The 15,202-nt window shown below is 49.4% G+C and overlaps 1 protein-coding gene and 1 pseudogene across 2 annotated transcripts in view; one reads left to right on the top strand and one right to left on the bottom strand.

The window, feature by feature from the left end:
• Positions 1-6,005, bottom strand: part of Stat6 (signal transducer and activator of transcription 6) — an 18,588-nt gene extending 12,583 nt beyond the window's left edge. Inside the window, exons 1-4 of one of the 2 annotated variants that reach the window (XM_050163855.1) lie at positions 5,604-5,654; positions 1,404-1,540; positions 1,008-1,146; positions 637-720 (exon numbers count right to left, since the gene is read on the bottom strand). In XM_050163855.1, coding sequence (XP_050019812.1) covers positions 637-720; positions 1,008-1,146; positions 1,404-1,519 — 339 coding nt within the window. In that variant the 5' untranslated portion in view covers positions 1,520-1,540; positions 5,604-5,654. Of the gene's footprint in view, positions 1-636; positions 721-1,007; positions 1,147-1,403; positions 1,541-5,603; positions 5,655-5,785 lie in introns of those variants that run through there. The other variant, XM_050163854.1, reaches the window with a different exon arrangement.
• Positions 5,155-11,821, top strand: LOC126514769 (tubulin polyglutamylase complex subunit 2-like; annotated as a pseudogene).
• Positions 11,822-15,202: the final 3,381 nt, after the last annotated feature.

The following is a 15,202-nucleotide window of genomic DNA, read 5'->3' on the forward strand; positions in this document are numbered from 1 at the left end:
AATATTTATTTATTTATTATGTATACAATATTCTGTCTGTGTGTATGCCTGCAGGCCAGAAGAGGGCACCAGACCTCATTACAGATGGTTGTGAGCCACCATGTGGTTGCTGGGAATTGAACTCAGGACCTTTGGAAGAGCAGGCAATGCTCTTAACCTCTGAGCCATCTCTCCAGCCCTTAATCCAGATCTTTTGAGGTGGGATGACCCACCTTTAATCTGGGCCACTCCTGCTGGTAGCCCACATAAAGGACATGGAAGGAGGAAGCTTGCCTCTCTGCCTGCGTGCTCTTGATCTCCCTAGCCAGTCTACTCCTTCCCTGGCATTAGGGCCTACTTCAAGATTCCAGAGTATACTGAAGACCATAAACCTACTAACTGAGACATCTAACTTTATGGACTGAACAACTAGTACTTGAACCTTCCATTGGTAGATAGCCATTGTTAAACTAGTTGGACCACAATTCGTAAACCGTGTATATACACAATACATATTTATATGTATATAAATATGCACACGTATATATATGTATATATATATACATACATGCATGCAAATACACATATTCATTCTGTAAGTTCTCTTCCTCCAGAGAACCCCGACTAATACAAATGGGAAGTGGGGTATCACAATACCTCTTCTACAACAGCTTTTTTCTCCCCTTGAAGTATTTGTCTCATGGTGGCCACAAGCTTCAGAGGGTCCCTCTGATAGATGCTCTATAGAATTGAAAGGGATTAGCAGTTAGCCTCACTCTTATACATGCCCTCCCCCAGTTCCTTGTCCCCATTCATGGATACACTGGCGGGGACCATAACTGTAGACTCCCAAGCATCAAACATTTGCATGCTCTAAGAACCGATTTGCATGTCAGCTAGTGCCCAACCACAAGAGTACCATTTGCTTTCAACATCTCCCATCCAAGCAGTTTTCTTCCTGTACCCAGTGCTCATTCCAGCTCTACCTTGATCCCACCCCAACCTTTTCCCTTCCCCTCTTGTCCTACCTCCAGGGTACTGATGTGCTGTAAAATGGTGCTTCCTTTCCCCTGCTCCCCTGCAGAGGTCTGAAGTTGCTGGACAGTGGCTGAAAGCAGGGCACTAGCCATGTTGTAGCAGAAGGCATCTGAACCAACCAGGAACTCCCTGTGGGGACATCATCTATCTCAAGCCAGGGCTTCCTCGGTGCTTCTGAGCCTCCATTCTACAGCGAAGAACCCAGTGGTTCTTTCCCCTCTCCATCCTCTCCAGACAGTTGTCTGCAGCTGTCCCCCTGCCTCCCGCTCCCACTCTGTGCTGGCTCCACGCCAAGTCTAGGCTATTACCTATACACTAACGAGTCCTCAATCCTGAATTCCATCAGGAAGGGCTCTAAAGAGAGGGAAGATACATAAGGGACTCACCAGGGCTGCTTCTCCAGCCATTCAGCCAGGAGATGCCGAAGGTGTTGGGGAAAGTCAACGTAGAGTCGTTGTAGTTTTTCTGGGGACATCTTGGAAACCAGACCCCACAGAGACATGATCTGGGGTGTGCAAGGTGCCTTGGGAGAGAAGAGCAAGGCCATTCAAAGAGGCCCCTAGAAACTCAGCGTAGCTTCTGGGGCATCCATAGCTCTTCCACATGGATGGTCCTGACAAGAACTTCCTTCAGTTTTGCTGAGCCTAGAACTGTGCATCTTTCCAGAGCTTAGATTCATTCTGGTTTCTCAGGGTCAAGTCCCAGAGTTGAGTGAGGACGTGAGGCATCACAATCCTTCCCGGACAGCCTTTTTCTTCTCCTGTCATTTGGTCATACCAACTGCCAGGGCACCTTAAGCCCCTTGACCAATGCCTGAAACAGGTCAATACCTTCCATGATAGACATGGACAAGCTGAAGAAATACAGCCAGAAGGGCAAGGCGACAAGAAGACACGAGACAGAGGAGAAAGAGCAGACTCAGGGAAGACAGGACCTGCTCTGGATCTGGCGGTAAAAAGACTACACTCTAAGGATCTTGGTCACGAAATATGAGGGCTGAATGCATAGAGCACTCTCTAAACTTTTGTTGTAAGAAATCTAGCTCTGTTGTGGGAGCCTAGGCAGTTTGGATGCTCACCATACTAGACCTGGATGGAGGTGGGTGGTCCTTGGACTTCCCACAGGGCAGGGAACCCTGATTGCTCATTGGGCTGAAGAGAGAGGGGGACTTGATCGGGGGAGGGGGAGGGAAATGGGAGGCAGTGGCGGGGAGGAGGCAGAAATCTTTAATAAATAAATAAAATAAAAAAGAAATCTAGCTCTGGGGTGGGGCTGGAGAGATGACTCAGAGGTTAAGAGCATTGTCTGCTCTTCCAAAGGTCCTGAGTTCAATTCCCAGCAACCACATGGTGGCTCACAACCATCTGTAATGGGGTCTGGTGCCCTCTTCTGGCCTGCAGGCATACACACAGACAGAATATTGTATCCAGAATAAATAAATAAATATTTTAAAAAAAGAAGAAGAAATCTAGCTCTGTGGACCAGTTTGTTCTTGAGCGCCTGAGCTCAAGGAACCCCTTCCCCTCAGCCTCTTGCGTACTGGGATTGCAGGTACACACCTCCATGCCTTTGCTGTTTCTAAACATTTGAAAGCGCTAAACAATTTTGATTTTAGGGGTGCTGTGAGCAAACTTGGGGCCTTGTATGTGCTAGGCAAGTGATCTGAGTACATCAGAGGACCTTCCTATGTAGGCCAGGCTGGCCGCAAACCCAGAGAAATCTGCCCGCCACTGCCTCCTGGGTGTTGGGGTAAAGGTGTGGGCCATAAGATCCTCTGGTCTCCACGTTCCAACTGCTAGGGCTACTGACATGCACCACCGCACTTGACTCCTAGTTTTTAATCATGTGACACTAGTGTCCAGAAGGGACACTCCAAGCCATCATCTGGATACTCGAGACCATGGATAGGGCCTAAAACAGCATGTAACATCTGCTCTTGTATCTATTATATTTTCTCCCATATATACCTACACAAAGTTTAATACATAAGTTGGATAAAGAAATTAACAGCAGGGGGCTGGAGAGATGGCTCAGCGGTTAAGAGCATTGCCTGCTCTTCCAAAGGTCCTGAGTTCAATTCCCAGCAACCACATGGTGGCTCACAACCATCTGTAATGAGGTCTGGTGCCCTCTTCTGGCCTGCAGGCATACATGCAGAAAGAATATTGTATCCATAATAAATAAATAAATAAAAATATTTTTAAAAAAAGTCACGAATTGCATTTTCTGGTTTCTTCCATCTCATATTCTCAGAGTGTGGCTTACTGCAGGTAACTAAAACCACAGAGAGCAAACCCCTAGGGAGGGAGGGGTGCAAAGCACAGCCAAAGGCAAGTGTGGATGGCAGCAAGTCCACTGGGTCCTCTCCCTTTCGCCCTTCCTCCCGACCCCAAAGGGGCCCGTGGAAAACTTTCAAAACTCTAAGACCCTAGGAAGCAACCTGAAAGACACTGCCATGGGAAGTCGCCTGCCTAGCATTTGTAAAATGTCTGAGAGTTCAATGCCCAACACTGCAAAAATCATCAAGCTCGATAACGATGATGACGGTAGATTGGCAATGTCTAATATTTATTACGCACTAGTCCATAGATACATCATACTCAATACATTAGCTCATTGGAACCTCATATCCACACATGTGTGTGTGCGAACACATGTACGCACCTGTGCGTGTGTTAGGAAAGAAGCCCAGGGCCTCATGTATGCTACACAAATGCTCTATCCCTGAGCTACATCCCTGTCCCCTTCCAACAATTGTTTTAGTTTTTTATTATCTAATGGTAATGGGAGTTTTGCCTGCACGTATGTATGCCTCTGGAACTGGAGTTGTACACAGCTGTGAGCTGCCGTGTATGCCTGGGAATCAAACTCAGGTCCTTGGGGAGAGCAGCCAATGCTCTTAACTACTGAGCCATCTCTCCAGCCCTATTTTAAAGTGTGAAATTACCCCTTTTCCTAGATGAAGAAACTAAGGCTCAGGAGGTTATTCAACTTGGCCAAGGCCACTGGGCAAGGAGCTGGTGATTGGGCTCAGGATCTCCGTAAGGATCAATCACTACACTGTGCTCTTAGGATTCCTTCCGCCTCAGGAGCCCAATCACCTCCAGAAAATAGAGAGGGTAGGAAGAATGGGAAGGGGAATAGGAAGAGGGAGAGGGAGAAACAGCAGGGTTGGCCGACTTGGAGGGAAGAGTTAGGCAACCGGAGAACCAAAAACCAGAGGAAGAGGAGAGAAAAGGGAGAGAGGAGGTAGGCACAGGCAGAGAGAGCTAGCTCGCTACTTTCCCAGGGGCCTCAGAGTGGGCTGGGTAGACCAGTGGTTTCCCAGGGGGCTCTCAGTTCGCATTTCTCATAGTGTCCTCTCAGAGAGGAAGAGGAGGAGGAAGATGAATGGAAACTCCCTGGGTGTCCCCAAGTCCCCCTGCTGTTTGAGCCTCTCAACTCGCCCGGGGCTTCCAGATGGAAGACAAAGAGGCCCCTTCTCAGGACACTGCTACCCCTAAACATCTTGTTTCTCTCTCTCCCTCTGACTCCAAGAGCTCTCACCACGGCTCAGGGTCCTCCACCAGAGACTTTCTGTTCTAAAACTGTCTACCCCTTTGGGTGGGGCATCCTGAAGAATACCATTCAGCTTATTCTCAAATTCAAGGAAGAATTCTGTCTTCCTCCCAGTCTCTGGAGTGCTCTGATTCCAGACCTTTGGCCCAATGCTTATCCTCCTGGGGACTGGGGACCTCCAAGCCACAAACAGCTCCCATTTCCTCTAAATCCCCTTGCAGAATGATTCAAGTCTCAACCTCCTCCCTCCCCAAACACCATGTAGCCATGTTTCTCCCCTGCGCACCCAGTAACGGTACGGGGGTCTACAGGTGGGGCCTGGACACTGACACCGTCTGCGTTCAGTCCCCAACGGAGGGAAGGAAGGAAGGCGGAGCCACACTGCAAGAGGCGGGGCCAGCGTTCCCTTCCAGCCTCTCCCCCCCCCTCCCCTTCTCGGTAGGGGAAGCCCGACAGCCCAGAAGCTTCTTCATAAGCTTGGTAGCCCAAGTCCTTCCCTATCTCCTCTTCCCCTGCATTCCGAGTCCGCCGACCGTGGAACCCCAATAGCAAAAGTCAAGGTTTTCTCTGAGTTGCCCAATGTGTGTATGTGGCGGTGGCGGTGGCAGTGGGGGCGGGAAAGGGCGCGAGGAGGTGGAGCCAGGTCAGCACGAGGAGGGTTAACCCCCGGCCGGCCGCCCTCCCACGGGGAAATCTCAGTGTTTTTTTGCAGCTAAGCGAGCCGTGTGAGGGGGAAATTCCCCCTCCTCTGGGGCACCATGAGGTCTGCATCTGGGTCTCGCTCATCCTCCAGCCACACCCTGAACAGGAACCTTTAGCGGGCAGCAGCTAGGGCTTGAACAGGCTCGGGGCCCAGGAGCATCAACTTCTAGGGAGGGGCAGCCCGTTCCCCCCCACCCAGAGGGCCCTCCTTCCCCTCTGCTCCGCGACTTTCCACGTCTCAGGAGTCTTTCAAGGAGGTGCAGGGCTGAGCGTTGGGGAAAGTGACGTGACGCGCTGGGGAGGGGAGTGTGGAGGCCTGTACCCACCCGAGTCCTTCGAAAGTTGGAAACTGCCGGAACCCGGTGCTACCAGCCACTAACACCAGCAAACAATTTCCAGGGGACCAAGCGCCCCGCCCAGGGGAGGATCCCGAGAGGCCCCGAAAATCCATCCCTCACGTTTAGTCAAAGGTCCCCCCACCTTCCTCGCCCGCAGACATCCCCCTCACCTTGGCAGCCCCTCTGCTATCTTCTCCCTCTCTCAGCGGGCACTGCCAGGCCCCATGGATCTGTAGCGCTGTCCAGCGGGTCCTGGGCTGGCCCTAAAAACTCAATGTATACACACACAAACACACGCACGCAGGCACTCGGATCCCGGCCTTCCTCTTCACTGTAAACCCTGGCTGCCCCGGCCTGCTGTTTCCGGCTTCTCTGCCTGCCCAGGTCCCTCCCTGGAGCTCTGACGACACAGAGAAGAGAAAGTGGGCTGGAGGAGGAAGAGGAAGAAAGTGGGGTGAACATGTATGCCTCCCGGTGCCCGGTGGGGAAGCACGCAGTGGGGAGGGCATAGCTGGAGTTCCACTGAGTCACGCTGGTAGGAGGCTGACCTTCACGTACTCTAGCCCCCTGAACAGTGATCCATTTTTTCCTCTGGAGAGTCACCTAATAGCTGGGAGAGGCGTGCCACCCTAAACTGCCTAGCTACCTACCACACAAACTTTCTCCGGGTCAGAGGTTGGGGCCCCTGGGGACTGAGCATCTGGTCCCACTGGGCTGTGCGCTCCCTCCAGTGGAGGACCCTGAGAAGCAGCCCGGAGCCTGAGGCCCCGAAGAACTAGGTTCACCTCCTTCCTAGGCGGGAACGCCTTAGAGGTCCCGTGACGCTGTATGGAGGAAGTGGGGGAGGGGAACCCTTAGCTTAGAATTCTGGAAGACTCCTAGAGGCACTTGGAGGACAAGGGATCCGCACGGGGTACCATGCCTCAGGCCCTAGCGATGGCCACTGAGGGCTGCCAGAAGATTCCTAGGGGGCCAAGTTGAAGTGTGAATACGCTCTGCAACCTTAGCAAAGTTCCTGTTCGTATCTGGGGTAAACACTGAGACACACCCCAAAACAAACATGTACAATTTCCCTAGCCACAAGACCACACACACACACACACACACACACACACACACACACGTACATGTTCACACATGTAGCGGCATGTTCAAACACATGTCATCAGTCAGGGCCACTTAGAGTCACACACACTCACAAACGCGCGCGCGTGCACACACACACACACACACACACACACACACCTTGCTCAGCTTCTGAGTCACCGTCATAATTAGAGGATAGTTCGTAGTTTTTGCTGGAGGAGGATAACAAGGGACCCAAACCTGACCGTCAAGGAGTGTGTGGAAGGATGGTGTCTGAGGGCGGCTGTGTCAACTTAGAATTTTTGGCAATCAGGGCTGGGCTGAAGAGTCAAAGTCAGTCTTATGCTGCCCCCTGGTGACGAAACTGATCTCCCCTGCACATTAGCGGGCACTGGGCACAGCACATACATAGACCGAACCAGTCTGCAAATGATAGGAACAAATTGTACATCCAGCATAGTCGTGGATTCTGAGCAGGGGCTCTTTGTGTTCAAGCCCTGCCAAACGTGCTAACTGAAAAACTGGCTGTTTTATTATCTGCAAAATGGAGCCCACAAGGGTAACGTAGCCCCTGCAGTTGAGAATAAAATACTTGGAGCAACGCTGACCTATCATAAACAGCAGGCACTAGGCACTTTGGTTGTTGTTGCTTGATTATTTGCTTGTGTATATGCACTTGATGTTGTTGATGAGACAAGAACTCCTTAGCCCAGACTGGCCTTGAAATTGCTACTTAGCCAAGGGCAAACTTGAACTGTATCCTCCTGCCTCTACCTCCCAAGTGCTGGGCTTGGGTTCACGTGGTGCTAAGAATTGAACCCAGGGCTTTTTGCATGCCAGGCAAGCATTCTACCAAGTGAGCCACATCTACAGTCCAACACATACTATTTGATTGTCTTTAATGTGTGTGGATATATCGTCATGTGTGTGTGCCACGTGCTAGTTTAGTACTCTCAGACGCTAGAGGAAGCATCGCAACCCCTGGAACTGGAGTTGCAAATCGCTGTGTGCTACCAACGTGGGTCTTGGTAGTCAAACCCAGGTCCTCTGAAAGAGCAGCCAGAGCTCATAACCACAGTGCTACCTCTACCTCTGCAGTCCCAGACAGTTTTTACGGCTCAGAATAAACATCGGGTTAGGAAAGCAGACGGTTCTCCATCTTACCCAGAGGTTTCTGGATTGGGGGAGGGTAATACAATTGCCTCCAAGACAGAGCCTAGAAGAGGCGTCTGTATCTTTATGAACGTCTTAGGTCTGAGAGCAGGGGTGGAGATCAGGCAGGAGTGTCTGTCCAGAGACTGGTCCAGCAAGTAATGTTTACCCTGAGGTCTGAGCTCAGGTGAGCTCACGGCACACATGCCTTATATGTGCTTCCAGGTGCCCACCGCACATATGACTGTCCGCAGATGGTAGTGGAAACCAGGTCCTGCCATTTGAAGATCTCAGGAGGTCCTCGTCCAAGGACAGGCAGAGAGGCCTGAGTAGCTGCAGCTTCAGTGGGGCCCGAATACAGCGAGGGGAGGAGGGCTCGACTCATTTTAGGTTGTGTAATTGTAGGGTCAGGCCAGGTTTGGTTAATGGCACCACCTGCCTGACACTTCATTGCCTTGCCTTCCCTCCGGGCCCTGTATCCCACCCAGCAACTGCAAAGATTGCATGAGAGAAAGCATTCGAGGGAAAAAAAAAAAAAAAAAAAAAAAAAACCTTTATGGTGTGAGAACTTCAGGTTACAACGCAAGACTGAGTCACAAAAGTCATCCGATGGGTGTATTAGTTTTTTTAGGCTGGTATAATAAAACACCCCAAGCTGGGTGGCTTAAGACAGAAATTTGACTCATGGTGATGAAAGCTAAAATCCCAAGATTCAGGTGTTGCCTAGTTGGCTCTTTCTGAGGACTGTAAAGGACATTATTAATTTTCCAAGGAACACAGTTCATCCTGTAATAGTATCTTGACCATTTTTTAAAAATATTTATTTTATTTATTTATTATGTATACAATATTCTGTCTGTGTGTATGCCTGCAGGCCGGAAGAGGGCACCAGACCTCTTTACAGATGGTTGTGAGCCACCATGTGTTGCCGGGAATTGAACTCAGGACCTTTGGAAGAACAGGCAATGCTCTTAACCACTGAGCCATCTCTCCAGCCCCTCTTGACCATTTTTTAAAAATAAAATGGGATAGAAGGGGTTGGAGACATAACTCAGTGGTTAAGAGCACTAGCAGCTCTTCCCAAGGACCTGGGTTCAATTCTCAGCACCCATGTGGCACCTCACAACTGTCTGTAACTCCAGTTCCAGGGGATTTGATATCCCTCTTCTAGCCTCCAAGGGCACCAGGTACATGTGGGGTACAAACACATACTTTCAGGCAAAATAGCCACATACATAAAACAAAACAAAATAGAATATAAAATGTTGTGGGACATTGGTCTTGTACCCTGTAAAGACTTGTCACTTGTATTGCTTTAATAAAATGCTGATTGGCCATAGCCAGGCAGGAAGTATAGGCAGGGCAACCAGAACAGGAGAATTCTGGGAAGAGAAAAGGTTCAGTCTGCAGCCATCACCCAGATGCAGAGGAAGTAATATGAGAATGCCTCACTGATAAAAGTACCAAGCCATGTGGCTAACACAAACAAGAATTATGGGGTAATGTAGAATGTAAGAGTTAATAAGAAACCTGAGCTAATAGGCCAACCAGTTTATAATTAATGTAAACCTCTGTTTGTTTCTTTGAGACAGAATACTGGGACTGGGCGGGAAAGAAATCACTGTCAACAATAAAATACCAGTAAGTAAGTACCTGGGCGTGGTGGCACACGCCTTTAATCTCAGTTCTTTGGAGGCAGAGGATCTCTGTGAATTCAAGATCAGCTTGGTCTACATAGAGAGTTCTAGGACAACCTGGGCTATATATAGAGATTCTTTCTCAAAAAAAAAAAAAAAACCCAAGCGAACATATATCAAGAGGAATCTAATGCTTCCAAGGGTACCTGTATTCATGTACACACACCCTCATGCAGACACAACATCCATACATAATAAAATCATAAAAATAAATGCCCCAAAGAAAGGTGTGTGTGTGTGTGTGTGTGTGTGTGTGTGTGTGTGTGTGTGTGTATTTTCGAGACAAGAATTTTCTGTGTAATAGCTTTGGCTGTACTGGAACTCAAAACTTGTTTTGTAGACCAAGCTGGACTTGAACTCACAGAGATCCACCTGCCTCTGCCTCCTGCGTGTTGGGATTAAAGGCGTGTATTACCATGCCCTGCTAAAAATTATTTTTTTTAATTATTTTTTTTTAAAAGAAAAGCCGGTGCTCTCTCTGCCTCAGGGTTGCTGTTTCCAGATGTGAGCCCTCAGTTAAGGCTCCAGGCCATGCCTGCCTGCCTGCTGCCACAATCCCTGCTTGATGGTCACGGCCTAATTGTCGGGAACAAAGAGCCCCAAATTAAATGTCTTTTTTTTTTTTTTTACAAGTTGTCCTGGTCATGGTGCCTTGTTAAGGCAAGAGAAAGTAAGATGTATTGTTCAGTGAACCCTTGTTCATTTTGTGTGTATATATGGTTCCCACTACTTTCTGGTTGTGTTTTTTTTTTTTAAAAAAAACAAACCAGCAAAAAGGATATAAGATGGCTCGGTGAACCAAAGTGCTTGCTACACAAGCCTGACTGACCTGAGTTCGATACTTGGAACCCAAGTAAAAAAGCCAGGTTTTGCTTGTGTGGTGAGGCACATGGCTGTCAATTCCAGCACTCAGGAGGCAGAGGGCAGGTAGGCCTGCGTACTGAGTTCCAGGCTAGCCAGGATTGCACTGCGATCATTATGTATCACTCCACACTGCTTTTAGAACTATGTTACCGGGAGGGGGGAGCACTGAGTGTTCTTCTAGAGGTCCTTACTTCAATTCCCAGCAACCTCATGATGGCTCACACCCATCTGAAATGAGATCTGGTGCCCTCTTCTGGCAGGAATGCGTACAGGAGTACTGTATACATATTAAATCAGTCTTTTTTTTTTTTTTTAAAAACTATGTTATGGGCACATCTTTCTTTCTCTGCTTAGAGTCTAAGCTGGAGGAGGATGGCAGCTCATGACAACAACATGCGTCATCATCACACTGTAGAGCAGCTGGGACGGACAGCGCAGGTCTTTGTGGGTAAGCACCAGGGGCTGCCATTCATTCATTCAGTGTTTCTTATGTTCTGGGCCCTGGGCTAAAGGGGGCACGTGGACTCTCTTATCTGAGAGGTAAGTCTATCACTGAGATGCTGTGCTGTGTCCTGCAATCAAGGAGCAGGGATGTGAGCCCTGGCGGGGGCACGGCTCCAACTGCAAGGTGGCAGCAAGCCTCACCTTAGGAAGCTGCTGCCTGCAGCCTGGAGCCTTTCCCAGGTGTGACAGAGGTGACCATAATAGAGAAGCTGTGTGCTGAGCTGACTATTGTCTGATTTCTTCACGGCAACAAGAAAACAGTTGTGAGGGACATTTACCTGGTGACTGACGGCTCACACGGCACGGAGTGTGCGCTAGATGAGCCCATTGCTCCGCTGGGAGGCGTAGTGAGTAATGACATTTCAAAGCTGACTCAGCTTATCCAAGTCTTCCGTGCACCAACTCTGGCAGACCTGGGGGATGACACTCAGGAAGCCAATGAAGACCAGACAGAGAAGCCGCACTCTGACAGACGCCCTCCCCGGCAGTGGAGATGGAAAAGTTGCCTCATTGGCAACCATGGGAAACCCAGATTAGCTCATGACACTGGGCATGATTCCTAGGCAAAAGATTATATTGGCATTTTCTCACTGATACCTTTACCGCCTATTACTGCCGGCTCATCAATGCCCCTGGGCCTGATCTGGTGGCAATATGCCTTCTCCACCTATGGCATCAGCCCGTAAGTCAAGCCGTGGTTTAATATGTGTAAACAAACTCATTACTTACAACACAAGCCTACTCGCGGAAGAAATGTACTCTTTTGTGAACTGGCTGGATTCTAGCAAAGGATTTAATACCAAGATCTTAATCTCAAAAAAGAAAGGGCTTATGTAGCCTGCAGGTGGCCAGAAAAAACCCAGGTCCTTAGCTCACTGTGTTGGACAGTTTATGTCAACTTGAAACAAGCTAAAGTCATCTGAGAGGAGGGAACCTTAATTAAGACAATGCCTCCATAAGACCAGGCTGTGGGCAAGCCTTAATTTTCTTAATTCGTAATTGATGGGGGAGGGCCCAGCCCATTGTGGGGGGTACCATCCCTGGGCTGGTGGTCCTGGCTTCTATAGGAAAGCAGGCTGAGAAGACCTGAGGAGCAAGCCAGTAAGCAGCACCCCTCCATGGCCTCTGCATCAGCTCCTGCCACCAGGTTCCTGCCCTGTTTGAATTCCTGTCCTGACTTCCTTCCATGATGAACACTGATATGAAGTGTAAGCCGAAAAAAACAGCCAACCCTTTTCTCCCTAACTTACATAGTGTTTCATGGCAGCAACAGTAATCCTAAAACACTTCTCCATCCCCCACCCCCACCCCACATCCCTAAATCCTCCTCTGGCCCTGGAAACCCTGTCTAACAACAAGCATTTAATTAGCTCCACAGTAGTGGTACCCAGCTTTGTGTAGGCATTCTCCAGAGTGATCAGAGCCTCTGGCCTTTACTCCCATGTCATTAGCCAGGAGAGGGGAGATCATTGTGAACTGTCCCCAGGAGTCCTTCCCTCCCTGGGTTGTGCCAACCTCATCTCCAAGACTCCAGGTGTAGCTAGAACTCTCTTATGTTAACCCAGCCCTTAACTTCTTAGCAGTGGTTAGAAAGACCACCCACCCCAATAAACCCATGGCTTGACCCAATGAACAGCAGTAATACTAGTCAGGTGACCACTTCCAGAACAATAAAAAACACTAACCTTATCAATGACTTGACTGAGGGAACTAGGGAACTGAATTCATTTCACAGACAGGACAGCTAGGGAGCACTGGGTAGTGGCCTGGGATTTGTGGGGGTGTTAAGGGTTGAGATGAAGTCACAGAAAAGGAAGTTCCTGGGTGCCCTTTGACCTCTGACTCTTAGGATGTCACAAGGGTGTCCAAATCTCCACTCACTTTGACAGCAAGTCATCATCAGTTAGATTAAGCAAAGTCATCTATTAAGAGCTTCTCCGGTGTCCCTGCTGCTCCTGCCAAAGACACGAACATCAGCCATGACGGCTCCCGGAGGTGGCACCTCTCGGGCCCAAGGTACATGCTTCAGGCCCCTGCTTTATTTTCGTCACTGTTTTGTTTGTGAAATGGCCTCACTGTGTAGCCCAGGCTGGCCTCCAGTCCTCCCCACTCTGGCTGGGGCTGGGGTTGCTTGTGCACTACCGCTGTATCCAGGGCCCTGCTTTCTGTCCCAGCAGGCACTGTTCCTTCCCGTCATGAGCCTTAGAGCCCCTGGTCTCCAGCCTTCGGCTCTTTCATTGTTTTAGTTCTATGTTCTCAGCATATAGTCATGCTCAGAGTCCCCACCTTCAGAGAAGCAAAGTCAGATTGCTGTCAGTTAAGTTCAGTCCTGCAGCACCTCCAGACAGGGAGTTGAAACATATGTTGAGTGTTTATGCTCCACCCATGAGGACTCAGACTAGTTAGCAAACCGTGAGGGTACAAGGTAACCAGGGCTGCAGTTCTGATGAGGACATGGTGTCACAGGCCCTCCCAGCAGGGACACACAGTCATAAATTTCTCAGGCAATCACTAATCGTGCCTGCTCAGAAGCCAAGCCCTTCTCTCAAGCTAGCAAAGTCTAGACTCTTATGGGCCCTCCCCTTCCAGGTGCTCCTGGGATGCCTCTAATTGGTGTAGCCAATCAAGGTACCAATCCTAGCCAATTAAAAGGCTCCCTGGGAAAGATGGCGTCCATCTTTGGTGCCAGTTGCCCACTTGGGGCAACTGGGATAGCTGGAACCATGTACTGACGGAACCATCTCTCTAGTCACCGGGAGTAATGTGTCAGTGTGAAAAGGCCTGGACCTGCCACAGAATGCTTCGCTTTGTATATTAATGTCACGCCTGTGTGCATGTGTATGTGTTTGTGTGCACACATGCACATGTGCGTCTGTGTGTGTATGTCTGTGTATGTGTGCATGGGAATGTGTGTGTGTGTACTGTGCACGTGTGTCTGTGCACACACAGATGCAGAGGTCAGGGGATAACTGTGGGAATCGGTTCTCTTCTTGCCCCTTGTGGGTCGCTGAGGCTAGAACTCAAGTTTTCAGGCTGAGTGCTCAGTTACCTTACCCACAGCTGCTCTGGAAAGCCTTGTTGTTCGGTCTGCTCTAACCAGGTGTTCTGTTACTTGTTACTAAATATACCCCTAACTGAAACCCTGGTGGAGCACAGAAGATACAAGGAACACAGAGCCTATGATAACAACTTCTCTGTGCTCCAGAAGAACTGAGATCTTGCTAAAGGAAGCATGCCCTCAGGTAAACACCCAGCTTCAAACAAGCAGAGCGGCAGAGTGGCCAGGGCTCTGCACAAGAAAGGGGCTGGGAAGAAGTGCCCTGTGGTTAGGAAGAGGAAGCTTAGAGCAGAAGGGTGGACGACACCCATCGGGCCTGCCAAGGACCACAGGATGTGAGCAATGGTGGGGTCAGCTGAGCTCAGGGCTCCAAAAAGAACCCTCAAGCTGTGACTTATTGTGGCCAGCAGACCTTCACAAGTTGCAGTCAGTCTTGGTGGGTGGGCAAAGCCAAGCAGCTCTGGATAGAGCCAGCTGTGGTCAAGATTAACCCTCTGCAAGGAAGTTCCAGCCCTCTAATTAGAGTCTTGCCTTTCTTGCTCTGCCTGTGCAGTCAAGCTCCTTGGGAAAGTTCTTCACATTTGACATCTTCCCTTGTGCGCCTCATTACACTGCCAGCTGTCTACTGCTCCCCCAAGCCAATGAAAGTGTCGGGCCCATCTCACATATGCTCTTCTAGGCGTAAAGAACGAGCCCCCATCTTTATCTCAATGAGACTCCTGGAGTATCAACGGTTAGTCATGACCTGTCTTAGTTCAATGCCCACGTCTCACTGTTCTTCTTACCTGTCCATATTTCACTCCCTGGCCCCCATAGGCTTATGGCCATATCATCATACAAAATGCATTTAGTCCAACTTCAAAAGTCCCCATAGTCTTTCATAGTCTCTACATTGTTTAAAAGGCCAACATCTCCTCTGAGAGTCACACAATATCTTAATTCTAAATCCCTGTAAAATCAAAATAAAAAAGCCAATCACATACTTCTGACACACAATGGCACAGAAAATGCATTACATTTCCAAAAGCGAGGAAGAGGAGCACAGTGAGGAAATACTGGACGAAAGCCAGACCAAAAGCCAGCAGGGCACACTCCAAATCCTGCAGCTCCAAATGTCTGATGTCAAAGAGCATAGACGGCCCTGCCCTTCCATCTTTGCTGACTGCAACACCCTTCTTTCCCTGAGGCTGGTCCCACCCGCTGTGTGCAGCTCTGCTTGGCAGGTA

Source organism: Alexandromys fortis, unplaced genomic scaffold, assembly GCF_014885135.2.
Source record: "Alexandromys fortis isolate MF-2015 unplaced genomic scaffold, M_Fortis_MF-2015_v1.1 scaffold_125, whole genome shotgun sequence".
Taxonomy (NCBI): Eukaryota; Metazoa; Chordata; class Mammalia; order Rodentia; family Cricetidae; genus Alexandromys; species Alexandromys fortis.